Below are 27,354 nucleotides of genomic sequence, written 5' to 3'. Positions count from 1 at the left end.
GTACATTTAAATGCTGAGAAATCATATCTGTAATTGTGCCCTTAAAGCTTTAGTGTGTAACTGTTTTACAGTTTTTTTTTAATGAACGTCCATTACATTCAAGCCATTGCCAAATGAGTTGCTACAAAGCTAATTAAGACTAGCAACTCCACACAACTCTCTCTGTGTTTCTCAGTATGACTATGTTCAGAAGATTGCGCCATCCGGTGACTTTCGCGCGCAGAAACTCGAGTGACGATAATTACCTCTTCTGAAGAGTCCATCATGTTTTTTTAATCCTACGTGTCCTACTCGGTCTACTACTAGCAAGTGCGTGGGGGAGGGGGGGGGGGCAGTTTTGTTGTCATTACTTAGAATTCCTCATGGGGGCGGCGGAAACAACGCACTATAGCTTTAATTTGGAAATGTCAATTAAAATAAACAATTCATTCCCACCAATATCCAGAGAAAAAGCATCACAGCCACAGAAGAGAGGTTTCGACTAATGTGACTAAACACGTACAACTGGTAATTGTATATTTTAGCATATTATTGTTTTTTGCAGCCAAATGAAATCATTTACACATTCAATGTGTAAACTAGTTTATTTGTAGTTACTTCCCATTTAGCGTTGATTGTGGTTTATATTTCCTGATGTCTTTATTATCAGAGAAAACCATGTGCTCCAGTTTCACCTTCAAGCCAAAAAGACACTTAAATATTGTATTCAAAAAACAGGAATTGTTTGTTAATTTTAATGATCAAAAATGCGGTTTAAACATGCATTAGCACTGTGTAACATCTAATGTGGAAAATCAAATGCCAACACTACTTCCTTGACTGGTAAAAAAAGGGGGGGGGGGGGGCATGATTAATTGTTTTCTGCTGTTTGTTATACAATCGTCTCTCTCAGATTTGCATGTAGGATAAAGAGGTGTGGGTTGGGGGCAGAATGTAATAAAACCTCATTAGTAATTTCTACAGGTACAACAATGATATTTGGCTCGGGGGGTTCTGGACAGCACTGGGCCTCTGTGTAATGTGACAATGTCTCGGGATTAGGAGGCTGTTGGCTTGCTAGAGTTTCTAAATCAGCCTGCTCCATCTCCCCTGCAAGGTCCACATTGCTCCCATAGAGCACTCCCATCCTTCGTGCGAGCATACCCTCTTTCTCTGGTGGGTCTTCACCTTCATCCTTTCTACCCACCCTCTTACAGCGGTGCATAAAAGCGGCGTGGCGTATGCAGCGTTTCAGCAGGTGGTTGCGGTAAGCCCTCTGAATGACTACAACAGCCATCTGCTCTTCTTTGTGGCGCACCGTTGTCGTAATTGGTGCAAAGGAGTCTGAGGTGGGGTTGCTCAGGATGAACTTGGCCTCGATGCTCAGCCGCATTGCCGCCATCTCCACTGTGTCTCCCAAGACCATCTGTGTGACGGCCATCAAGACATCCAGGCAGTGGATCCTGTCCCCAATGACCAGGGGCAGATCCATTTCAATCAGGCGAAGCCGATTGGGCTTGGCAACCCTCAGCGGCGGCTGCAAGGTATCACAGAAATCTGAGAGCTGGCGATACTCAATGAACTGAGATCCATCTAAGTCAAACTTCTCCCAAGTCTCATTGAACATCTCAAAGTCGTCCTCGCAGAGTGCATCACCGCTCTCTTCCTGCGCCACATTGAAGTTCTCCAAGATGATGGCGATATACATGTTGACCACTACTAAAAATGTGACGATAATGTAGCTGCAGAAGAATGTCATGCTCATGACCGGATTGCCGCAGTTACCCTTTACATCCGTGCCTGGGTTCTCAAAGTCTGGATCACAGTCTGGAAACTCATTGCTCAGCATTGGAAGTAAAAGTCCATCCCAGCCGGCTGATGTTGTGATCTCAAACAAGCAGATAATGCTGCCCCCAAATGTCTCAAAGTTAAATACATCATCGATTCCAGCCTGCTTCTTGACATAGGCAAAGTTTGACATGCCAAATATGGAGAAGATGAACATAACGAGGAAGAGCAGGAGGCCAATATTGAACAGGGCAGGAAGTGACATCATTAGAGCGAAGAGAAGCGTCCGAATGCCCTTCGCTCCTTTGATAAGTCTCAGAATCCTGCCTATTCTGGCCAGTCTGATCACTCTGAACAGAGTGGGTGACACAAAGTACTTCTCGATTATGTCTGAGAGCATTGTACCTGAAATAAAAGGAGACAATATATATGAACACCTATTGTCTGTTTGAACACAGTAGCAATTTGTAGATTCTAAGTAATGTAATTCACCCACCAGCTATGGACAAGATGACCACAACAAAATCAAAAACGTTCCATCCGTTGGTGAAGTAGTATTGCCGCAGGGCAAAGAGCTTCAACACACACTCTCCGGTGAAGACGACAATGAAAGCCACGTTTACTTTAAAGAGGAAATCTTCCTTCTCTGCGCTCTGGTCGTCCGTCTCCACCATCATGGTCACCATGTTGAGGCAGATGAGCACCATGATGAAGATGTCAAAGAACTGCTGACTGATGAAGTCAAACACCAACCCCTGGATTGGGTTCTGTAGGTCAAAGGGACGGCGAGGAACAGAAACACAATTCCAATAGGGTCATTCGGCCTGTTCACACCAGCAGTGTGCAGAAAGGGTCAACACAGGGGTCACTTTTGACGTCAACATACATACGCATGCCGAGCTGATGTGTCATTACTTAGGGCTACCTCATTTATGCTTTTCAACATAAAACAAATAGTCAAACAATAGTCTTTACGTTTTAAATGAATGACATACCGTTGGACGTGGAATCGGCTTCTGTGGCTTCTTGGAGCCAAGTTTCTTCATGGCTTCATAGTACTTTTTTTGTTCCTCAGTCATGAAGATGTCTTTATCTCCAAAGTGCAGACACAACATAACACAAACATCGTTATTATAGGTATTTAAATTAGGTGACAACAAGTATAGATGTTAAACTTAAAGAAAAAACATCAATCGCTTTTGTATTGGCACAGATACTTATCTTTTTCTTTTGTTGGTTGAAATTGTCAATAATGACACCAATGAAGAGGTTGAGTGTGAAGAAAGAGCCAAAGATGATGAAGATGACAAAGTAAATGTACATGTAGAGGTTGATCTCATAAGAAGGTTGCTCCTCTACCTAAAAAGGAACAAAACATTTTAAGCATTAGTAAGAAAGATGGGTGTGAGACACAGTGGGGAAGACAGGGGATGAAAGGTTATACTGGAATATGATATTCAGACAGGGTACTTGTTGATCCAAAGACTGGACTCACTTCACCATCACCATCTGTCACATATATATTACATATATATTCAATTATCTTAAAGAGCAGGGAGGTGTAAGAAAGGGGAAGGAGAGTATTTGAAATCCAGACTTGCATTTCTTATTACTATTTATTTAATTTCTATCCGTGCCCAATAAAATGCTTCTTAATATACACACTATCTAAGACAAAATTGTTATTAAGTTATTGAATTTTTTGGGGGGATTTCTAATGTAAATCTTCATTCTCATAAGTTGCCTCAACTATTTTTCTAAATATTATTACATCATCATCATACATTTGTAATTCACCAAAAGTATACATGGACATAGAATCATAAATGAATGGTCTGTACACAGGCCTTTTTCATTTAATTTGTTTCCCCTGTATTAAGTACTGATACATAGGGCTATAAAACAAAGGGATACCAACACATTTAATGCTAAATGTACTATTGTAAATAATAACTACCTCTCTTGAGTCAACGGCAGCATACATGATGTCCATCCAGCCTTTAAAAGTTGACTGAAAACACAGAGCACAAATCTGTCATTGAACAACTTTTTCAACCATTTTATTTCCAAGTATACCATAATGGAAACAGCACTCCTCACCACTTGAAGCAGTGACAGATAGCCTAGTCCCACATTGTCATAGTTGACTTTGACGTTGACCCATCGGGCTTCCTTCGTGGCCTCTTTGACAGCCATGCAGTCGCTCCGGTTGTTGACCTCCGTAATGGGGAACAGCTCCTCTGTGGTGGTGTTGATGCAGCGGTAGAACTTCCCGGCAAACAGGTTAACTCCCATGATGCTGAAGATGAGCCAGAAGATCAGACACACCAGCAGCACGTTGAAGATGGAAGGAATCGCTCCAACGAGAGCATTCACCACCACCTGCCCGAAGGAGAGGACTTTATTAGAGTTCAGGGACTATATACAAATGTATAGAACTATATTACCTAGTTTACTTTGTTTCTAAGAGTGAGCAACAAGCTTGCCATCAAGTTCTACTCGTACTCAGTCTTACCTCAGTCCGCTCGGGTACAGCAGCCATGGTGTAAGCATGCACACAACACACATTGTAGAGGAAAGCCAGTCAAAGTAGTATGATAATGCATTAAACATAACAGCCTTTGCATCATCTACATCAAGGTTAGCCATGCACATTGCTCAAACGTGGGTCGCACATCCAAAAACGCACCCTCATCCCTTCAAATCTTGACAGCGCTCGAAGAGGCCTTAGTGCCCTGAGAGTCCTGAGGGATTTGATTGGTCCAAGCTCAGCGTATCCCATCCAGTTGGCAGCTAAACTTATCAGGGAAATCTGTGGCAGAATCAAGACATTTCCTATTCAAGTGTTACCACGGACTCTATCTGACATAAAACATGTTTATATGCATGTTCTGTTGAAAGTTACACATACAGGTCAGCTTTAAAGTAAGATGGCAAAACTTACATCTACAATGAAAAAGTCTAACCAACACCAAGCGTTGGTGAAGTAGGTCTTGAAGCCGTATGCGACCCATTTAAGGAGCATCTCGATGATAAAGATGTAGGTGAAAACTTTGTCAGCAAACTCCAGAATAATTTTGATTGTTCGGCGCCTTTCTATGTATATGTCTTCAAAGGCCTGCCAAAGAAAGATATGGGATACTTAAATACACGTTGTAACAGTAATACAGTATCTTAACACTATCATAAAACAGTCAACATTTCGAAATTTGTTGCACTGATGACAGCACTCACCAGAGCTCCGCTGCTGAGGAGGATCATAAAGACTATGAAGGTTTCAAACCAGTCATGCTCCACAATAGTGAAGCAAGTCCTACGGAGGTTCCACCATTTCTTGCCTTTACCTTGGGTGATGTCCACAGTCAGACACGGCCAGCGCTTCACACAGTCTGAGGGGAGAGGAAAATCAAAGGTTTATTGTCTGTGAGAAGATCATTTTACAGTTTGTGGTTAAATGATCGGGTTTTATCGTGGTTGTTCATACTGTCAGTGAAGCAGGCCTCTGGCTCCACTGGGTCTGGCTCTTCTTCTTCCACTTCTTCTGGTTCAGGCTCAGGTGGTTGATAGTCCACTGTGCTACACACTGAAGAATCCCCATCATTCAAAGCACCCATCAGCTAGTCAAGAATTACAATTGAAGCTCAGTTACAAAGCCACCATGCTAAATATACATTATTGAGTGTTCTGTTTTGAGCAGAACCCCCTATACAATTTTGTTTTGTTCATGTTGGTCTACAGATTTACTCACTTTGCCTTTTCCCAGCAAGTTACTTTCATCTTCTAAGTTTTCCTAAAATAGCAGAGGAATAAAGAATGAACTTTAGTAAGCATTCATAAACAGTGAGACGAGTTTCTTTTTCCAAAAAAAATATTTTAACATTTGATTAGCTTTGTGTTTATAGTTTATATCTGGGTGAGGGTTAATTTTCCAGGCTCTGCAGAACACCTACAGAGGGGTTCTCAATTATGATTGGACCTCTATCTGGACTGTGTGGGCGTCTACAGATGCTGCTTGAGTGACATCTTCCTCATACTCTGATAGCTTTCTTTCACCTGTTAAGGCGGAACAACTTACACCTTCACCATTTATATTTTAATTCAGTACACAGACTTTGTTGACCTCACGTAAGCTCTAATCAGCCAGAATGAGGTGAACCTGTGTGGCTGTGCAGGGCCGTTAAGTAATGCAATCAAGGCCCTGCTCATCCACACAGAGATATTTGTAAATGCAACAAGGCTAAAAAGGGACTTGTTACATTACATTTCTGATATACAAATATTTGTTTCTCATTCACTTCTATTGAAGCCATGGTGAACACATGTAACTTTGTGCTTGTTCTAGCGTGGTTTATCACTATATTTAGCACATTATCACACTACCAGACTACAAATCGGAGCATCATTTTCATACACTGTTTCATACACAGTTTGTGATCATTTTAATCTATATATTATTTATTACCCACATCAGAAAAACGTGATTTCAATTCCATTTAGGAGCCGAGTGCAGGTACATTTCGTCAAACGGAAATGGAATGTGATACTGCCTAACAAGTGTAAGGGGAATGTCAATCAAGCACAGTCTGTCCAGTCAGTCACATCATGTCAACACCTGTGTAGGTGCACCATGGTGTACCACTTATTACATTTCAGGACAATTAGAAATTAGATTTTTTTGAAATATCCAAAACAGAGATAAAAACTGGTTACTTTTGATATGGATATGGCTCTGTAAGAGTCTCTCACATAGCTTATCCTGAGGACCATGCAAGTGGGTGATTTATTACATGCCACATTTAATCTTGTACACTACTTTATAAGCAGCATGCTTTGTGAGGTATGTTAGATGCAGAATAGGTCATTTTTGCGGGATGTGTTCATAATTGTCACGATCAGTGTGGCTTTTAGTTTGCATGTATTGTATAGCATGCTGTCAATGTGTCCAGTGTCATTAAAAGAGGGGAAGTTGTGGCCGGGTTAGCTCAGTTGGTAGAGCAGGCGCACACATATACATACATATACATATACATATACATACATATACATATACATACACATATATATATATATATATATATATATATATATATATATAGGTTTACTCCTTGACGCAGCGGCCGCGGTATCGACTCCGACCTGCGGCCCTTTGCTGCATGTCATTCCCCATCTACAATGAAAAAGTCTAACCAACACCAAGCATTGGTGAAGTAGGTCTTGAAGCCGTATGCGACCCATTTAAGGAGCATCTCGCTCTCCCCTTTCATGTCTTCAGCTGTCCTGTGGAAATAAAGGCCTAAAAATGCCCTAAAAATAATCTATAAAAATAAAAAAAAAATAAAAAAGAGGGGAAGTACTCATACTGCTGAGTGGCAAAGCATAAAGCCTGTCAGAGAGGACAGCCTGTGTTCAGAAAACTTGATTTTTATTGTTTAAACAGTTTCTGAGATTGACACTGCAAGTAAAAGTGTTACATCTTTAAAATATAGATGCTGTTGCTGTACTTACCGAGTAATGCAGATTATTTATCTCATCTGAAATCTCTGAGTCATCAGCACAATCAGCATCATCTTCATCATCATCATCATCATCATCATCATCATCATCATCATCATCATCATCATCATCACCACCCAGGTTTTCAAAGTCTGACTCTCCCTGAGCGATTGGCACATTGAGACTGAGCTCTCCATCCACAATAAATCCAGAAGGCCGGCCTTCAACCAAACAATTGGGTATCCCATCTGCCATTTTGAAATCCTGACTTGTGTCCAAGTGGTTCATTTCAATTGCCTCTGTTTTAGGGTCCTCGTCGTCCGTCGGACCCTCCTCGGGCTCTTTGGGCTTTCTGCCCAGAATCTGCAGGACAGTTTGAACGATGAACGCTTTGAACCAGTCGATGCCTCGTGTGATCCTGCCAATGGCAATCTGGAGATTGTTCATCTCTCCGTCGTCGTCCCCCGTGGAGAGGTTGTCTCCGCTGAACGAGCTGAGCAGCAAGGCCAGGAAGAGGTTCAACACCTGGCGAAAGAAACGTGAAGGCAATGATAAATATATACGCTGAGGTCGAAATCAGATTTTTATATATATTTATATTATAGAAAATAAACCTATTCTCCTCCTCATTTATCTTTGCATTGCAACAGATGCACACAGTCTGTATTTAGTATGCAGCTACAGTGTATGAAATATCGAGAATCAGTTTCTAACTGTGATTACTGTACAAGAATTAAACCGTAATATTTTTCTATCAGAATTAAGAGTGAGTGAATCCCCACTGCGTCTGCAAGTGAAATAATTATTGATTTAATAATCGCTGTGTCAAAGAATGCCGACATCGCTGGACTAAAAGTCCGGCTCAAATACACATCACATATTAAATTGGTCCTGTGATGGCACGTCAATGAATATTATGTCGTCTGCCTCCTGTTGCAGACGCAGCTATCTTTAGTGTCTAAACCTGTTAGTCAATTTCTCGGTTCCTCTTTCCCAGGTTTAGCGGGAGATCATGGTTACATGGCAGGCTCATCTCCCTCATTTCAGTATGGGAGCTGTGAATCAGTAAAGACGGCTGAGGGGAAAGGATGAGCTGCACAAAACACAAGCCCAACAGTAGAGGAGTGGAAACAGACATGATGGTTAGGTGATTTCCCAGTTGTTCTAAATTCAGCTTCCTATAGAGCAGCTCTAGTAACATGCTGATGTGAGAAGCTCGGTTTTTATAAGAAATAGTTTGACATTTTGGGAAATATTGTCTCATGTCTATCAGTTAAATCTGAAGCGTAATGTCTGGAAATAGGGGTGAACAGCTAGCCTGGCTCTGTCCAAAGTTTAAAAAAAAAAAATCTGCCTAACAGTACCTCTAATTAACATGTAATATCTTGTTTGTTAACTCCGTGTGTTAAAATGATAAGTTGTGGTTTTATGTGGGGTTATTTGCAGGATTTCTTGGCCGGGTGCAGGGAGTCTTTTACACACCGTAAGGTTGCCAGGGAGTCAGCAATTTGGACATGGCCAGGCTAGCTGTTTCCCCTGCTTCCAGTCTTTACGCTAAGCTAACTGTCTGCTGGCTGTGGTTTCAGATTTAACAATGGTATCAATCTTCTCATCAAACTCTCCGCAAGAAAGCAAACGGGTGTAAAATGCTGCACTATTCCTTTAATATTTCTAGACAAAGGGTGTAACATGCTGCACTATTCCTTTAATATTTCTAGTTAAAGAATTCCACGTTCTTAATAATGATCATATGAGCCTTTAAAAATATATAAAATAATATTTAAAATGAAGTGTTCTTTCTTCTTAGGCAACAACTTCAATGCCAAAAGTCAATAAAGAATGCAGATGAGAACGCTCTCATTTCAGGAAATTTAAAAATATTTTTTGGGGGGGGTATTTTAGGCCTTTATTAGGCACGACAGCTGAAGACAGGAAAGGGGGCGGGAAATGACATGCAGCAAAGGACCACAGGTCGGAATCGAACCGGCGGCCGCTGCGGCAAAGGCTGAGCCTCTGTACATGGGGCGCACACTCAACCCGGTGAGCTACCCAGGCACCCCAATCAGGAGCATTTTTGATCATAAAGAGGAAAGATAATGAGCACAAAATGACCAGAACACATCCCTAAACATGCCAGTTAAATTCATTCCAACTGCTGTGGCGCTGATGGCCCAATATGATTACCTCTTCATCGATTACGCTTCAATCTGCTATCAAATTACTTTTCCTTAACACCCAGTCCCCCTGCCACCTGAGCTCTGCTCACTCAGCTGTCTCAGCTGTGTTTGTCCCTTCAGTGGCAGCATGCTTTCTTGAGCCGGATCTTAGCACATACTCAAGGTCAAAACCACTGTTTGGTGGCTCAGGTCATTTGATTTAAATAGAACCCCCCCGCACACACACACCTCAAGTGTGTAAGTATAATATATGCCTCTATGTCAGTGAAAATAGTGTGCATCACAAGAAAGTCGTGATAATTTTGGCACAGTGCGGCCATTGCAATACCTTTGTTAGCTTGACGATGAGCCATTTCCTTTCCATTTCTAGGAATAACCTAACAGGAAATGGCTTCGGTGCTAGTCATTAAATACGATGCTGAAATGATGTGTGAGTGTGATTATCTGTATTATCTGTCCTACGTCCTTGTTTTGTGAGGCCAAGATAAAATGTCAGGGACAGTATTTCCGTGCTCCAGACATTCAGGATTCTTCACTAAGCATCACAAACTCTTCACGCAAATTACACCAAGACACTGTGTGAAAAGGTTAGTGAACAGTTATCATATGAAATAGTACGTGGTGATATTCTTTATATTAGAATATGTGGACATCTGTGTTTACAGTGTAGCTCAAGCCACTTTTGAGCTCCAAAAACATTCAAATATATGTATTGTATTCTCTCCTGTGTGTTTATGTATGTATTACTCATACTACAATACCTAAGATACTGCAGTGCCCCCCACCCCCCATCTGTGTCTGTCCTTGGCATCTGTCAGCTGAGGGGTTAACAATAGACTGCTGAGTCATGCATGCCAGAAAATCTCCTGGCATTATATTAAGATAACTGTTAGATTGTTAGATTTTTCTAAATAGTTTGTCAGCTTGACAGCTTCGCAGTTGTGATGGTTGCATGTGTAGTTGAGTGGCAGCATCTGTGAGCTCAGGAATGATCATCTCCTTGAGATTAGCTGATATAAGCGCAGACTAAAAAAACACTGACAACGCAGCCACAAAATAAGAATCATCATGTCTGTTTACCCTAGATCATAAAACGGAGAAATAACTATTTTTATCTCAGTGAAATTGAGCCGTGTAACATCATACAGTCTTCTATGTTTCCTTACATGTATATATATCAGCTTTAGGCCGTGTTCAGACCGATTGATTTCAAAGAGACAACTGTGTTGGTACAGCGGGGGTGCTAACGCAGAGGGCTCCAGCCAAAAAACGCAGGGGCATTGCATTAAAAAAACATTTAGCCTGGCTCAACTTTCACCTCAACGCAGTGCGACATCGGCCAGCAACACAGTGGGTTGACCAATTAAATACATGCAAACACACCTTTTAATGTAAGCGGGGTATTTCTGCTATCATTTCACTTATTTTTGGATCTTTATTACCTCTGCCAAGGAGGTCATGTTTTCTGTGAGGTGTGGTTTGTCTGTTTGTCTGGGGTGGTGATGGTGCAGTGGCTATGACACATGCCTTTGGTGTGGGAGAGCTGGGTTCGATTCCCACTGCATCATCAGCCAATGTGTCCTTGAGCAAGACACTTAACCCCTAGTTGCTCCAGAGGTGTGCGAACTCTGACATATAAAGCAATTGTAATGCTTTGGATAAAAGCGTCAGCTAAATGACATGTAATGTAATGTCACGCTTAAAGTCATCATCCAGAAAATACAGTCATGTCTGAAAAGCAAATAGTTTAAAGTGCACGTTACGTACCAGTGTAAGTAAAAGTCCTGCATTCAAAATACTACTCAATTAAGCTTACAGAAGTACATCGGTATATCAGCAAAATATACTTTAAGTATCAAAAGTAAAATGTCCCTAGTGACTGAGATGCAATAAGGTTTTTATATGATTAAGGATTGTGGAAGAACTACTGGCCTGATTTTCATGAAACTTGTTGGAAGGGTGTAGCATGGGCTAAGAAACAACCCCTCTACATTTTGGACTGGATCAGGGCAGATGCACAAATTCATTTTCACTTTAGTTAACATTGTGAAATTGGGCAATTGGACATTTGTATGGTGTTGGAGTAATCGTAAAAGTGAGTTCCCGACCATGAAAATTCACGTGAATTACCCCTCAAGTCTGAACGTTTACATTGCGAGATAGGACATGCATTGGTAGAGGTCTGCACTCTTTGAGGGCCCTTCTAGTATTTGGCTTGTTTTGCCTTTACTTGTTTTATTAACAGCTATTTTAAATAGTTTCTATTGTTATTGTTTTTGTGTGGACCGCAGGCAGACTAGCGACCACTTTGTGGATGCCAATAGGAATCAAAAAATACATATATACAACCAAAGAATTTTTAATAAGGGAAGAAGTTTCACTCTCTTGATGCTTCCGGCTTCCAGACAGCTATCTAGACTATCTGTCCAATCTGAGTTTTCTGTTGCAAAACAAGTTCCTTCCCGAGGCTATTTAGCAGCGACACCGAGCCTGCTTAGCGCCGCCTATGACGATTGTGATTGGTTTAAAGAAATGCCAATATGGATCAGCAATGAATAAATAATTGTTGCACTCACCACTAGATTTCCGATGACCATAACCATCATGAAGACGACTAAACACATCCCAGCTCCAGCCACCTCCATGCAGTCCCACATGGTCTCGATCCACTCCCCGCACAGGATGCGGAACACGATGAGGAACGAGTGGAAGAAGTCGTTCATGTGCCAGCGCGGCAGCTCGCAGTCTACGGAGATCTTGCACACGCATTCCTTGTAGTTCTTGCCAAAGAGCTGCATACCCACCACGGCGAAGATGAAGACAATGATGGCCAGCACCAAAGTCAGGTTTCCTAAAGCTCCTACTGAGTTACCAATAATTTTGATCAGCATGTTGAGCGTGGGCCAGGACTTTGCTAGTTTGAAGACACGAAGCTATCTCCAACACAGGACAGACACAAGCAAAGACAGTGAATAATAATGTATGCAGTCCCCTCTTTGTTTGTAAATGGATGCATATATTATCGTTTCTTACCAGACGGAAGGACCTGAGGACAGACAGGCCCTGGACATTTGCCAGCCCCAACTCCACCAGACTGAGAGTGACGATGATGCTGTCGAAAATGTTCCAGCCAACTTGAAAGTAGTAGTAGGGATCCATGGCCATCAGCTTGAAGAACATCTCCGCTGTGAAGATCCCGGTGAAAACCTATAGGGGCATACGTTTCTTTTCAAATCAAGTCTGAGATGTAAGAACATTTCTGCGATGACATTGAAATGTAACGGGGCAATAATCACCAGATTCCCCACTGAGAGCATGTATTCAAACTCTGGGGTCATGGGGTAGTGCTCCATGGCCATGAAGAGGGTGTTGAGCACGATGCAGATGGTGATGCCCAAGTCGACAAAAGGGTCCATCACCACAAAGTGCATCCACTTTTTGAAGAACACCCATTGCGGGCAGCAGTCCCACTTCAGGAACATGTCTGCAAACTTGTACCAGCCGGGTGGGCACGGCCTCTGAGCCTCCTCCAACTCTAGACAAAGAAAAAAAACAAATTAGGTAGTCTACCTTCATGTGATCCAAGCATATCTTAAAATGATGTGTATGATACAGCTAACAGAGAGCAATGATGAGTGACATTAAAATGCATGTCTGTGCCAAGTTATAGTCGAGCTGAAATAGCCAAAGCTTAACACTATGGGGGCGCGACCTAATATGTTGACAGGGATTTCTCCAGTACACAATGTGATTATGGCAAGCTCAAGACAATGCTACTGTATTGGCCTTGGATAAAATGTGTGTATAACGTTAACAACTGCTTGATAATCTAAGTAATTAAGGCACACATTAGAGCATGTCCTCTAAGAACCGGCAACTAAGCCTTGTGTATTTCTTCATTCCCTGGAGGAACTGGACATTTATAGCTGCTTACACCCTGCCGCTGAGCATAAAAACAGTACTCTGAAATAGACATAATTGTGCTGTTGTGTCGTCTACTTACAGTTTAATCAAAGCTAGAAAATAAATCCTATATCTTGGGATTCTGTTTGACAATTGTCGGTGCATTATCAGTGTTAAGTTTCTATCTTCATTGGCACTCTACCTTCTATAGCAGCTGCAGTGAGCACAGACAGAGCACTAGCAGTCATCTTTGTCAGGCCTGGTTCTTCCAGATTAAGCCTGCTGTGCGCCGAGCCTAATGACTTTTCTCGGAGTTCGTAATCTGCAGCAGACTGTAAAATATGACGTTACATCTGTCAGTTGCATATCTAAACAACATTTTTCAAATTAACCAGATTAATTGTGAACGGAGGGCGGCCGTCATACCTTGACCATGGTGGGTGCTCTGATTAACAGACGGGGAATGATTCTCCCGTTACAATCCTTGATAATTTCATCATGTCCAAGGCTTCGTTCATCATCCGTCATATCAAATATGGTGTGATGACTGAGCGACTTCTTACTGGTTAGAGTGATTTGGCTCCCAAGACCTTTTGCCTGTGAGATACAAAAAAACAAGTGGCAAGTTATTTATTGTCAAATGCACAACGATCACAGAGAAGCACAGTCTTTGGCAATGAAAATCTTAGATCTCAGGTTCCCTCCAACAATGACCATTAAATATGTACAAAAAGAAAATCATGCAGGTAAAAAAATGTTTTCAATATAGGGATACACTATAGACTGGGTAAACCTAGCCCGATCTGGGGGCGATTTGATTTCGCTCTGCAGCTCAGGCTGGAAACCTGTACATTTATCTATCCTACTTCCGTTACAAATTTGCAGGAACCAATCACAAACTGGCTTATCCACCTGGTGCACTATTGGCGGGTTTAACACGATGACGATAGAGAAGCGACCAAGCAGCTTTTCGTTTACATTCAACAAGCCGGCCACCGAAGCACAGCAACCCGTTGATGCCACTGTCGCTGCTACGTCACCCGGATCGTTGGTCTGATTGGTTGAAGGACTATTCAATTGCGTACAGAGTCATTTGAACTATGCCCGTTGATCCCGCCTCTTGTGCAGTAGAAAATACAGAGCAGACTCCCCAGACTAATGTTCAATCTTAAAAGATTGAGCGTGGTCTGGTGATAGCCAGACTAGATACAATATATAACTAACTAAACTAAAATATAAATTTGTGGTAGACAGGTTTACAATAACTGCAAAAAGGAATAAACTGAATTGGAGTGCTTGTTTCAATTTAAATGGCAACAATATGAGTTATTTGTTGACAATTAACACTTTTATGCATTTTACCAAGCTTAAAAAAAAAAAAGTGAAACATTAATTGTTTTATCACACTTGAATCATGAAATTACAGGTATTTGTCATAATTCGGTATTAAGGAACCAAACAAAAATGTGATTCATTTTTGCTACAAGCTGTCCCATGGCAACAACAACAGTCATTGAGTTAACCCTTGTGTTGTCCTCCCGGGTCAAAACTAAAAATGAACACTTTTTAATGCTTTTTTTCAACACTTTCGCCACTTTGTTCCCCACTACCACCATTATGTACACCACTTACACCAACTTATTACCACTAGTTTTACAATTCTTTTTGAAATTTGTGGTCAATAAACCACATTCATATGAAATCATACCTAATTATTTAGTTAAAAAGCAGAAATTATAAATTGTTTTGAAAAATAGTTAAGATCAAAGGCAAAGTTTAGTCAGGATACTGTCTTGAGACCATTTTAATTTTTTTTTTCAAATGCTATAAATTTGAATAAAACACCCAGACTTCAATGAAAGTAGTGATCGGATCCTACATTTTACTTGCGAAGAGCTTTGCATGGAACCATCCGTGTTATTTAGGGGCAATTTGTTTGAAAGGAACCCAAATCTTTTATTTGGAAAGATTGAAAACGGGTCACATTTTTTTTTACCAACTGACGTTAACCTTTTATAACGGCTCTAAAAGAGCAGACGTGTAAAGATATGGTTAGCTGTCTCCCCATTGCTTGTAAAAGTTACCTGCTCATCTTGATTCTTGAATTGCTCTAGTAGCCGCTGGAACTCTTCCTCTTTCTCGATGGCCTCTCGCTGAGTTGCCTGATTCTGTTCTTCATAAGCCATGGCTACCACAGCCAGGATGAGGTTGATGAGGTAGAAGGAGCCCAGAAAGATAATCACCACAAAGAATAGCATGTATGTCTTACCAGCTGCCCGAAGGATCTGTGTTTGGAGCAAAACAGAAGCTACGAGAACTAAGAACACATTTCTTTTTTCGTAACTATAATTTTTTTTAAAGTTACAAGTTAGACATCATAAATCTGTTTGCAACAAATGAAAGAAGTGCCAACCAGCTGGAAAAGGTTCTCCCAGTAGTCCTGCGTCATGAGTCTGAAGAGGGCCAGGAAGGCCCAGCCAAACGAGTCAAAACTCGTGTAGCCAAAGTTGGGGTTCCTCCCAGCCTTCATGCACGTGTATCCTTCTGGGCACTTTCTATCAACAAAGAAGAAGAGTCATCGTGCTCCAATATAGCTCTCACAGCCTCCAAATCACACTAAGACCAGATGTGTCAGTGTGCATAATACATACCCAGCATCAGAGCTGTTTCCACAAAGTAGAGCATCTAGACTGCCTTCCAAAAAATAGTGATTCTCTAAAGGCAAACAAGAAGAACAAGAAACCTTGGAACCTTTTCTTCTGAGGACAATATTAGCTTCAAATAAGAGACATAATGTGTTAAACATACCCGAGTTCTCAATATACTCATTGAAATTGAAGGTGCCGTTGGAATATGTTGTATGATTGACGCCCATGGTGTTGTTGAAAGACATGGTGTTGTTAAAAGTGGCGGTGGAGTTAAATAATTCAAATGCCGTTTCATTTGGTTGGATGGGCCATCGCACACACTTCTGACGCAGATTTCCCATAAAGAGCTGAAGGCCAACGAGGGCAAACACAGCGAGGGCAAAGACGGTCAGGATCATGACGTCCACCATTTTCTTCACTGACTGGATCAAGGCGGCCACGATGGTTTTCAAACCTGACAAAATACAAGTGATGTTCCGGTGGCATATCTCAGAAAGTCAAACAGCTCTGCAACAACAAATGATAATCAATATAACAAATGATTCATGTACTGTTGAGTACAAGTACTAATCAGTTATTAATCTTCTCACAAAAACGTAATGCCAGAACATTTTAATTTAAACATGAAATTGTATGCATGTATACGGTTTTCTTTGTGAAATTACACACTCATACTCAGACATATACTCAAACACACGCAAAAAAAAATAAAATACATGTAAAATGTAAAAAATACCAGGAATCACAGTAATTGTTTTAAGGGCTCGAAGTACACGAAAGGTCCTGAGAGCTGACACGTTGCCAAGGTCAACAAACTCAGTGACGTATCTGTGGAAAGACATCAAACCATGAATCAAAGCCGGATAAGACTCTACATTTCATCAATTAATTTTCCTTTCCCAATTGGCTTAAAATGCACACAAAAATCTGCAGAATGACAGCTTTCAGAATAGCTGATCGTTTGTCTCAAAATGTTTACGATTTGAACGGTTACTTCTGTTCAGCAGAAATGTATGCACTCAAATCTTTTATTGTGTCAAGATGTGGAGAATATGTCATGATAAGACAATTCTTTTGATATCAATTGCAACAACATAGTTCGATTAGGGCTGACCGATTAATCGTTTTCAAATCTAAAATCGAGATTTGAAAGAATGCGATTAGCTAATCGCGAAGAACGCGATAAATCGAATGTTTGGTGTAACATTCGGTTTAACATTTTTTATTCCTATTTTTATTATTATATTAATGCTTTTTAATTTATTTTTTTCCACTGGACTTTCCATTTATTTTGTATTACTTTAATTTGATCGTAGTAGGTGCATTATGTACACGCTGCTATTGAACTGAGGCTTATCAGAAATTTCAGTTTACAAGAAGTACTAATTGTTTTTTGTTGTATTATAACTTAAGCTTTTGAAATACATGTACTGTGTTTAACTGTTCAATGTGCCATGCTTATTAAAAGAAAAACATTTATTGCTGGAAATTCATATCCATGTTCTCATCCTTGCATAAGAATATAGAGCAGTTTTAATGGTATGTCATGTTATAATGCTCCATGACATGTTTTATCTGTTACACAGAGAATATTGAACTTTAGCTAAACTTTTTTTTTTTTTTTTTAAATTGCGTATCGAATCGTAATATCTGGCAGAAAAATAGAGTAGTTTTTTTTTCCCCAAATCATGCAGCCCTAAGTTGAGAGATGAAAGATGAAAGTGCACTTACGCCATGCTGATCACCATGAAATCCAGCCAATTCCATGGATCTCGAAGGAATGTAAAAGACCCAACACAGAAACCTCTTGACAACACTTTGATTGTTGCCTCAGTGGTATAGATACCAGTAAAAACATACCTAGGAAAGAAACACAAGTTAGTATGTGGAAGTATGAAATGTAACACAGGAATCACTGAAAACTACAATAAAGAAGTACTCACTCAACAGTTTTACTCCATGCTGGTGGGTTGCTCAGCGTCATGAATACACAATTCGATAGAATCGTAATCATGATGAACAGGCTAAATAATTTAATTCAGGATTAAGGAAACAAACATGGACATTATATGTATAACATACACATACGACAGTGGTGGCATGTAACCAAGTACATTTACTAAAGTACAAATTCAAGGTACTTGTACTTTTTGAGTATTCCCATTTTATGCAACTTTATACTTCTACTCCACTACATCTCAGAAGTTAAGTCATTTTTACTCCACTACATTTGTCTGACAGCTTTAGTTACTTCAAAGATTACAGTTTTTCATCCCCTTCCTGTCCAGTAAAAATCATGTATCTCCAGATGTGTTGATGTTGAATGCGATAAACCAAAGAATGAAATATTCCTTTATGTGATGAGAAACTACTTCTTAAGCTAAATAAAGACTTTAAAAAGCCTCTTTGATCGGATGGAAAACGCATTATCACAAAGCTGAAAACAGGGCTGTTTTTCTGACAGCATGAAAAACAGAATGAAATTTGTTTAGAGATACGTGGTTCTCACAGAATATGATGCATCGCTGTGGATTAAACTACTAGTATATAAAGGAGTTGAAATTAGCACAATCTTGAACATCAACGTACAGCAGTAAAATGCATCATACACATCAGAAAAACAGAAACATCAGATGTATAATAATAGGAATACACTGACAGGGAACATTTTACTGCACAATGAATACTTGAAGTACGTTTTGCTGTTAATGCTTACATACTTTTACTTAAATTAGGTTTTGAATGGAGGACTTTTACTTGTAGTGGAGTATTTTCACAGTGTGGTATTAGTACATCTCCTTAAGTAAAGGATCTAAACACTTCTTCCACCACTGATATAAGACATTCCCACTCAACATCACTTCATGTCCAGGTGAAAACATAAATACACAAAATAATTCAAAAGGTCAAGCATCAATAGTTCAAAGGATATGAATGTATGAGAATTTTGATGGCTCCTCTTCTAACCAAACTAAAGGGGCTCAGAATGTAGCAAGCCGGTTCAGCGTTGAACCTGTAGATTGTGTTTCCTTTAGTGATCACAATGAATGTCTGAAAAACACAGATTATAATGTATGAATGCAAGATTGTATAGAGTCTAATAATACTTTCATTTCAATAAATACTTAGTGATGACAATCTTGAAACGGTTTAACTGTAACGTATGCATAGCAATGAAATGGTATACATAATGTAAGGGATACTGTATGCGGCTGAAAGTAATACATCCTGTCACATTTCAAGGTTATGTAGGGATGGCATCAAGCTCATTAAACACTACGTGTGTGTTTCAACTGAGCTTTTCAATGCCATGCGAGACCCAGATGTGCTCAGACTGACGTGCTGGTCTTCGTAGAAGGGGTCCAGGTCCTCCAGAGGTGTGTTGAGCAGCTCTGATGGAGGGTCTCCGTAGATCATGGGCAGACTCTTGCCCGCCTCCAGATCAGCGTTTGGGGCCGGTGGCTCCTCCTCCTTGTGGCCCTCTACCACCTTGTGGACCTCTACTTCTGCAGCCTTTTTTCTTTCATCCTTGAGCCTCTTGATCTCCGCCAGCGATTCCTTGGTGAAGCGGCGGAACGCATCGGTGCCTCGGCGAGGGAGCAGGGGCGCCATCTTCGCATCGCGAAGGGATACCGCCACACCGGGGTTTCCCTAAAAGGAGCTGGAGGATGAGGAGTGAATACAGAGATAGATAGAATAATGTAAGACTCTTCCAATTCTGGTCCCATCAACAATTACCATTAATTTTATTATTAATCAATCATCCAATTAAAATAATAACAAATTCCCAATACAAGTCACCAGAACCAAAAATGAAAATACTTATAATTAATACTTATTTGCTTTGACCAACAGTTAAAGCCCCAAATGTGTTGAGTTTAAAGTTATATAAAATAGAGAAATGTTGTTTTTAAATGTATTTTTTGGGGCATTATATACTTTTATTAAGACAAATGGCAATAAGAGATGACAGAGGGGAGAGAAAGAGAGACCACCCTATGTTTGGTATTTTTACTCAATAAATGAACTCAATAAATGAAATGAATCAAACTCGGCAATCAATCTGATTGATGATCAATGAATCGGTGATTTCCCTCAAACACAAGTGGGTTGCAGATGCTAAAACAGTTGTTTCCAACCCTCAAAATGGGTCTAAAGATAAATCTGACAAGGTCACGAAACACAAAACTAAATGTATACACAAATTTATACATGTTTTTGTACTTTTCTTCATTTATTTGTGCACTATTAGATTGTTTTACCTCTCCTTGTGTCGATTATTTGAATGACACAATCCCTATCAGGTTTGGTGGAACTGCTCAAAACATTTGAAACCTCTGGTGAGGGGGTCACATGTACACACACTTTTGTTTTAAGAGGTCAAAAGCCAAAAAGGTTGAGAACCACTGTGCTAAATGTTCTCTATACGTGTCTTTGATCTATGTCCACACCCTTCACCCTCCTGCCCCACATCTCTGACCCTGCACCTCTTACTGCACCACGAGCACTTAAAGTTGTCAAGATGGTAACAAAATGACTAGATGCACAAGCGCTCAAACTTTCCCACCGTTCTAAAGAGACCATGACATTACTTGTGTACATCAGATTACTTATTAGCTTAGCAGACGCTCCATTTCGGGTCCAAGTGGCATTCGCTTACATCTTTTATGTGTTAGGCAACCAGTCTGCTTTCCTCTGGAGCGGCTAAGGTTAGGCTCCTGCTAGCATGGACATAATAAAGTAGTAAATTATCCTTTAAATGGATGGACACTCCAATACAAAACAAAAGATACCACTGCTTAAGCAATAGTTGTTAACTTTTACAACTCTTTAACCTGAAGGTGGTATTTTATTAATCAATAACTACATATGTGCAAACTTTGACTAAAACCTTGTTGAGGGAAAATGTATTTGCTAGATAGTAACACTATTAATATGCATTTTGCAAATGTTGCATGATTTGAAGATTGAATGAATTGCAAATTATTCTTGAGATGGATTTGAAAATATTTTGAGGACAAAAACACTATGCAACTATAAGTGGGCCTTAAGCTAACAATAAATATATTTAAGGAAAGTTGTTCGATACACAGTTGTGCAGCAAAAAAAAAACAACCACAGATAAAATCAAAAGGAACTACAAAGCGCCAAATTGTGGCTGTCGCCTTGAAACGTCACCACTTGCAATAAAGTCTATTAAACAAAAGTTTAAATGTCTACATGTTCTGAAACTAAGATACAGAGACTTTGCAAAGAATACAGACATGGCATTTATCACCAAAACAGACAAACTAGCTGGTAACAGGCTGTAAAAAGAGAGGAGACACAAAGCTATCAACATGGCAACAAGAGACACAGTGATAGCCACTGATCACACACATTAATGTAGCCTCCTCAAACCACCTCACTCAGAAAATGATGCATTCGCACACGAGGAGACGCACACACTCGCACAGATATGGTGGCTGCCCAGCTGCTCCAGGCAATCAAGACGGAGCGTCGTGTTACAGAGGCGCGATGACTCCGCTCATTCCTTCCTGGCTGAGCCTTCGCTCTGCGCCTCACATCCCTCCGATAAACAGGACAGCATGCCAACTTATCTTACCAAGCTGACTCCTCTCTCCACTACCTTCTATTTTACATGGGGGCCTCAAACACACTAAGCTTCCGCCTCCACACCCCTTATCCGCTACTTTACAACCCTGCTACATGACACTTGAGGATCTAAATCCCTCTTTCATACAACGCAAGTCTTCAATCATTCCATCTTAACTCCATCACTCATCAAAGCCAGCATCCCCAATCAATCAATCACACACACACACACACACACACACACACACACACACACACACACACACACACACACGCACACACACTCTCTCTTTTCTCCTTAAGCAGTAATACTACATGGGGAAATATTGTCTTTATCCTACCAAAAAAAAAAACAAAAAAAAAACAACTTAAGATTTATAACCAATATCAAGGCAACCTGTGCAGCTCCACACCTACCTACTACTCCCTACCAAGCCCTAGTTTCCCCTCTCATCATCCCGTTTCAAACCCCCAATCTGAGAGCCGTGGGCCCCGCCGGCCTCGACCGTGAGCCAAACTTAAAATACACATCCTGAGAATGGATGTGTTTCTCCGTGGCTTATGGGGAACATTTCCTGATTGCATTACATCACACCATTACTGCTGAAGCCATTAAATGTCCTTTTTTTAAATTTATTTTTAAAACCCTCAATTGAAAACCTGCCAATTTCAAAAAAGGCCTCCCTGAAGAGGTTGTTGCCTTGTCAGTTAGGTAAATAATATGTTTTGCCGCCGTATTAAGTTTTGTAGCTAGCCTACATTTATCAGTGTGTGTTTCTTCGCACGAAAGAGCCAAGAGTAGGCTACAGGCAAGTAGAGTGCGATATTCAGTATCAGTCAAAATAGATTCTGTATATCACGCTTAAACTCATCATAAAACATGTCCAGAAAAAACAGTCCTGTCTGAAAAGCAAATGGTTTAAAGTGCACGCTACATACCAGTGTTTGATTTAATGATAGTCCGATCCTTTACTTAAGTTACGAGTAAAAGTTCTGCATTCAAAATCCTACTTAAGTAAGATTACAAAAGTATAATCTCTGGTGTGAAATGTTGTTTAAAGCACTTGAATAAGCAATTCATAATCCGCTAAATATACGGAAAGTATCAAAAGTAATAGTATTAGTTCAGTAAAATGTGTGACTGATTTACAATTACCTCCAGCAAGAAGGATGTCAGCAAGATTATGTAAAAACTACTGGCCCGATTTTCATGAAACTTGGTGGAAGCATGTAGCATATGCGAAGGACGAACCCATTACATTTTGGATCTGAATCAAGGGGCAGATACACAAATTATTTCTCACTTTGGTTAACATTGCAAGATGGCCTTGGCGGAGGTCTGCGCTCTCCAAGTACCCTTCCAGGTAACATTATTAGATTGTTCATACTGATGCATCAATACGTAAGCAGCACCTGTACACTTACAAAGTTCTCAATGCTTCGATTTACATGTAGGGACCTTCACTATGTTACCGTGGAAGTGTGGTGCTATTTTGAGCCTTGTCAGTGGTATAGAAATAGCGATTTTTTACTTTACCCGTGCCCCGATGACTAGCTTAATAAGCTAATTAGCGGTTTGCGCTAAAACTGGTCACATTCGATTAGCATGAAAACATATCCCAGAGAACGGTTGACTATGTACACGTGTTATTAACTGCTAGGTTCATTTTGCGCCGGATTTCTCTTTTAACGGTGACCAAAGAAATCTGAGGGACAGTGAGATGATTAATGGGAGAGGAAAGAAGAAAAAACAAGTTCTGCTACACATATTTCCTATTATTTTTTTCAGAGGTTTATATGATCTTTGCTTATATTTTGTGAAATAATGGATCATTTTACCTCTTTGGGCCTTAAACTGTTATTTATCATCTGAGAAGTTTAGAAGGGAAATGTCTCTGTTGTAGAACTGCTAACAACATCTGAAACTTGGTAAAGGGCCCCTGCCAGACACTGGTTTTTATGGTTGGGAACCACTGGTTTAATCTTACAAAGTTGTTGTATTTTATAAATGTATTGTATGTTTTTAATGTAAAATCATAATCTGTAAACTAACTGTCAAATAAATGTAGTGCAGTACAACATAGAATATTTCCCTCTAAAGATCTAGTGGAGTAGAAGTTTAAAGGAACATACAGTAAAATGGTAGTACAAGTCCCTCAAAATGTTGCTGAAGCACAGTTCTTGAGTAAATCTACTTGATTTTAAGAGTCTAGCTGAAGACAATCAACTCATTACAAGGCCGTGCTCGTTCAGTCGCTCTGAGGACAGGTGGCGAGCTGAGGAAGAGGGAGTGAATGTTAGATTTCAGAAGCCTTTCCCCGACAGTAATATATATATCACTTTGCATGTCAGTGAAGGCCATGTGCCCCGTGACATTCCAGTTGAGGATATAGACGATGTAATGTAGACACCTCTGGGTTACACTAGCCGGCCGTGGAATGCGAATGCCAATATTCACCTCCGGAAACTAGCCAAAGTAGCTTTTGGCTTTTGTCACAAGGGTAGCTCGAGTTCATAGCAGTAAAAAAAAGTTTAGTTCACTAGAATTCAGCATTCGAATCGCCTGTGATATGATCAGGGAAGAATATGTTTTACTTGATGAGTAACTAGACTAGATGAGCAGAAACTTTTCTCTAGGAGACAACTTTCATGTTGTCTTGTACTATAGCTGTGATTTTAACAGACAACATGGTCAAGTGGTATGAAGACCTTATATCTTCATCAATTTTAATGATTTGTTGGCATAACTCTGTTGCCCTGAAGAGTTTAAAGTCCTGTCCAATGTCTCAGTCCCCTTAACTACACAGCACTTAACCGCTCCTGGAATGTAGTCAAGTTGTAAAAAACAGATCCGCAGAGCAAACAAGGGCTTTTATCCACACGTCCTTTGACATTTACCGTGCTCCTGTACCCCCTGTTTTCTCACGGGGTCAGATTTTGCTGCACTGTACTTCGCCCTCTCCCAGCTTGCTTCAACACCCTGTCACTCACCAGTTAACCTTGTATTTCAAACTCCATAGGGAGCCACATTAAACAGACCTCTCCACCTGTTCCTACTCCCTACCGTGTCATTGTGTGTTGCCACCAGATGCATGTTTTGCACGACTGAAAATCATCAGCATGTTCATGGCCTCAGTAACTACTCAGGGTCAAGCCCTCGGAGTCTTACTTTGATGTCTTTATCAGATGTGTACACAGTAGACTCAGTCTGCACTTTATCCCTACATGCATTATGTTGCTACTAAGGGGACAGCTGCCGTCATTCGCAGTATGCCTCTGTTGCTGCATACCGAGGAGCTGTGAAGACCTAGCGTAATCTCCCTGGTGCAGTAAAATGGTCAGATGGCTAAGCGAGACATATAGGCCTACTGATTCATAAAGTCAGGCATTAATTAGAGGATGCCGCCAAATAATGCGTCTCTGGCTGAAGCTAATGTTTCAGCACAAACATCTTGGTCTCCTGGTTAATGACGGCATAATAGTATGATGTTACTATTAAACAGTCTTGGATCTAAACTAATAGATGAATAATAAAGAAAATTAAGATTTTAAATGAACCAGGAATAATGTCGTTCTTTGATATAGTCTAATGCAGCTTTCTAAACAGATTTCTGCTGCATCAAACTGACCCATTTGGCCTTTGCACTCGCTGCACAGAAATCTAAGTAGATTACATGTGGAAATGATATGGAGAATATTTCATCCAGCTTGTGAGGGACCGGGGGGAGCTATTATCATATTCATGCACCACAGTGGTCACATATTCCCAACCAGCTACAGCTACACTCCTAGTTATCAAGTCTCCATTACACATGTCCTTAAAAAACACAAATATCCATGAATGAGATGCACATGTTGAAATCAATGTAAAAAAAAAAAACATAATTTCTGTCACATAATATTCAAATGGGGAAAGCAACAAACCAGTACATCGATCACAATTATACTGCACAAATTAGATTTGGAGAAGAAAAGTTTTACTCATGTTTCACCTTATTTTACCTTATGAATACTCTGGAAAATACAGAGGCCTAGCCAAGCAGTCACATGGGCTCACTTGGTGAAAGAAACTCAAAACCGACACCTTCTGCGTCCAAGAACATGTGATGCAACATACTCAGGCAGAGGAAGAACACAGATACATCTTTACACGTTATGCATTTAACAGGAATACGATTTTATACCATCTACCACATATGTGATGAAACAAGGAAGGTTTGCAAAAAAATAATTGAGAAATGATGCAATGTGCAAATAAAAATCTCAATCTAAGAAGTTAAAAACACCCCCTGATGATCCCCATCCACTACTGCAGCTGGGGCTCCACTGTAGGAGCCCATCCTGTTACATAAGAGTTGACAGGATCTAATATGAACACCAGTCTCCATGTCTTTCACTGTGTCCAAAGATCTGCTTTGCCTGCATGGAGCCAGGCTGTCTCTGTAGTCCCACACCTCTGATATGAGCCACATGGATTAACGGCAGAGAAATTGTGGGGTATGAGCATCCACAGCATCACAGTATCTTGCCTATCTGCCATGAACACATGAGCTAATAATAAAACGTTGTCCCTCTGGGAGTAGGCATAGTGGGGATTGAGAAGGTTGCAAAGTGTCCACACTGGATAGTACAGCCATGTGCCTTCAGGGAGATATTCACCTGGCAGGTGAACACCTGTTATATGATGCTCATGCACAGTTTTCCCTCTGATAATACATGTACTGTAGCATAGTAAAACACTAGTTCAGCACTGCATGGGCTCGCTCTCTCTCTCTCTCTCTCTCTCTCTCTCTCTCTCTCTCTCTCTCTCTCACACACACACACACACACACACACATTGCTGAGAAGCCATAAATCTACCAATTCCAAATTTGACCTAAGCTCAATTACAGACCGGTGTTTATTATTAGAACAAAGGCGCTCTTATTAAAACGCGTATTTGCATGTAATCCCTTCAGCAGTGCACCTGATTATATAGCCTACCTTGCTTCATTTAGCCTACAATTACATTTTTCGACCTTTTAAATGCTCTTTATCAAACAACAGCTACGTGCTTCTCCGTTACATTCCAAATGAGAAGGAGGAAAAATAAACCATTAAACCAAAGAGCCTATAGTCTAACCTTAAAATCAGGAATTTGCCAAATTAATCCATTTTATCCAAAGAAATTGGAGCATTGAGATTAATAGCCGACAAACGCACGACCAGTGAAGACATAAAATAGCACCACAACATAAATGATAATTCATTCGAAGCAAACCCTTCAACCTGCAGCTGGACAGGAAACTTTGTATATCCTGAGCTTCATGCAGAAATCCTCTTTACGCTTAGACTACAGGCGGCAGGTGACGGGTTACCTTGCACGGTAAAGCAAATATTTCCACAGAATCCAAGACACTTGGGGGGGCAAAAAAACCAAGTCTTCCGTAAAGCCTTCCACTGAGGACGTAATTCTCCCCTTGTGGCAGCCAGTGCGCGGCTGCAGGACAGCTGTTGCTGACGCAGTGGTGTCCTGCAGTGAAACCGGAGGAGTCGCTCCAGGTAGGATCAGATCAGACCTTTGACACTTCAGCAGCGGAACCGCGTCCCCAGTTCCCACACAGCTGGTCGCTCCTGCACGCATTTCCGCCGGCCAAAGCGCTTTTACAACTTTGTCGCCAATAGCCTAAAGCCAACAGTGTTTTTAAGTGAAGTGCCGCCGCAGCGCAAATGAAAACGTCCGGGATGATCCGGCTGCAGCCACCGCGGAACTCTAAGCACACACTCACATG

The 27,354-nt window shown here is 40.6% G+C and overlaps 1 protein-coding gene across 4 annotated transcripts; it reads right to left on the bottom strand.

Annotated features, from left to right (window-relative positions):
* Positions 1 to 590: 590 nt before the first annotated feature.
* scn4aa (sodium channel, voltage-gated, type IV, alpha, a) lies at positions 591 to 27,170 on the bottom strand. Of its 4 annotated transcripts, none has more exons than XM_035997814.1 (27): positions 26,941 to 27,170; positions 19,328 to 19,649; positions 18,921 to 19,039; positions 17,932 to 18,021; positions 17,720 to 17,848; positions 16,725 to 16,816; positions 16,149 to 16,442; positions 15,992 to 16,055; positions 15,754 to 15,895; positions 15,425 to 15,625; positions 13,767 to 13,937; positions 13,543 to 13,672; positions 12,734 to 12,972; positions 12,471 to 12,644; positions 12,014 to 12,370; positions 7,273 to 7,785; positions 5,516 to 5,557; positions 5,252 to 5,384; positions 5,002 to 5,156; positions 4,712 to 4,885; positions 4,457 to 4,579; positions 3,868 to 4,149; positions 3,725 to 3,778; positions 2,989 to 3,126; positions 2,763 to 2,867; positions 2,264 to 2,534; positions 872 to 2,172 (listed from the first exon to the last, which is right to left on the bottom strand). In XM_035997814.1, the coding sequence occupies exons 2-27, from the start codon at positions 19,598 to 19,600 to the stop codon at positions 872 to 874; spliced, it is 5,766 nt and encodes a 1,921-aa protein (XP_035853707.1). In that variant the 5' UTR covers positions 19,601 to 19,649; positions 26,941 to 27,170. The 4 variants fall into 4 exon arrangements, with proteins under 4 accessions (XP_035853708.1, XP_035853707.1, XP_035853709.1 ...); XM_035997816.1 differs by lacking the exon at positions 26,941 to 27,170 and having other exon boundaries at positions 7,273 to 7,346; positions 7,395 to 7,785; positions 19,328 to 19,600; XM_035997815.1 differs by lacking the exon at positions 26,941 to 27,170 and having other exon boundaries at positions 591 to 2,172; positions 19,328 to 19,600.
* Positions 27,171 to 27,354: the final 184 nt, after the last annotated feature.

The sequence above is a fragment of the Sander lucioperca genome, chromosome 22 (genome assembly GCF_008315115.2).
Source record: "Sander lucioperca isolate FBNREF2018 chromosome 22, SLUC_FBN_1.2, whole genome shotgun sequence".
Taxonomy (NCBI): domain Eukaryota; kingdom Metazoa; phylum Chordata; class Actinopteri; order Perciformes; family Percidae; genus Sander; species Sander lucioperca.
Note: the sequence above shows the minus strand (reverse complement) of the source record. Positions and strands in the feature narration are given on the sequence as shown.

Excerpts from the sequence above, each read along its gene's own strand:
- scn4aa (XM_035997814.1), bottom strand. The coding sequence starts at position 19,600 with ATGGCGCCCCTGCTCCCTCGCCGAGGCACCGATGCGTTCCGCCGCTTC. Across the intron at positions 12,973-13,542 it reads CACTGCAGCTGCTATAGAAG|AGTTGGAGGAGGCTCAGAGG; the intron begins GTAGAGTGCCAA and ends TTCTTTGTCTAG. Across the intron at positions 12,645-12,733 it reads TGCTCTCAGTGGGGAATCTG|GTTTTCACCGGGATCTTCAC; the intron begins GTGATTATTGCC and ends ATGCCCCTATAG.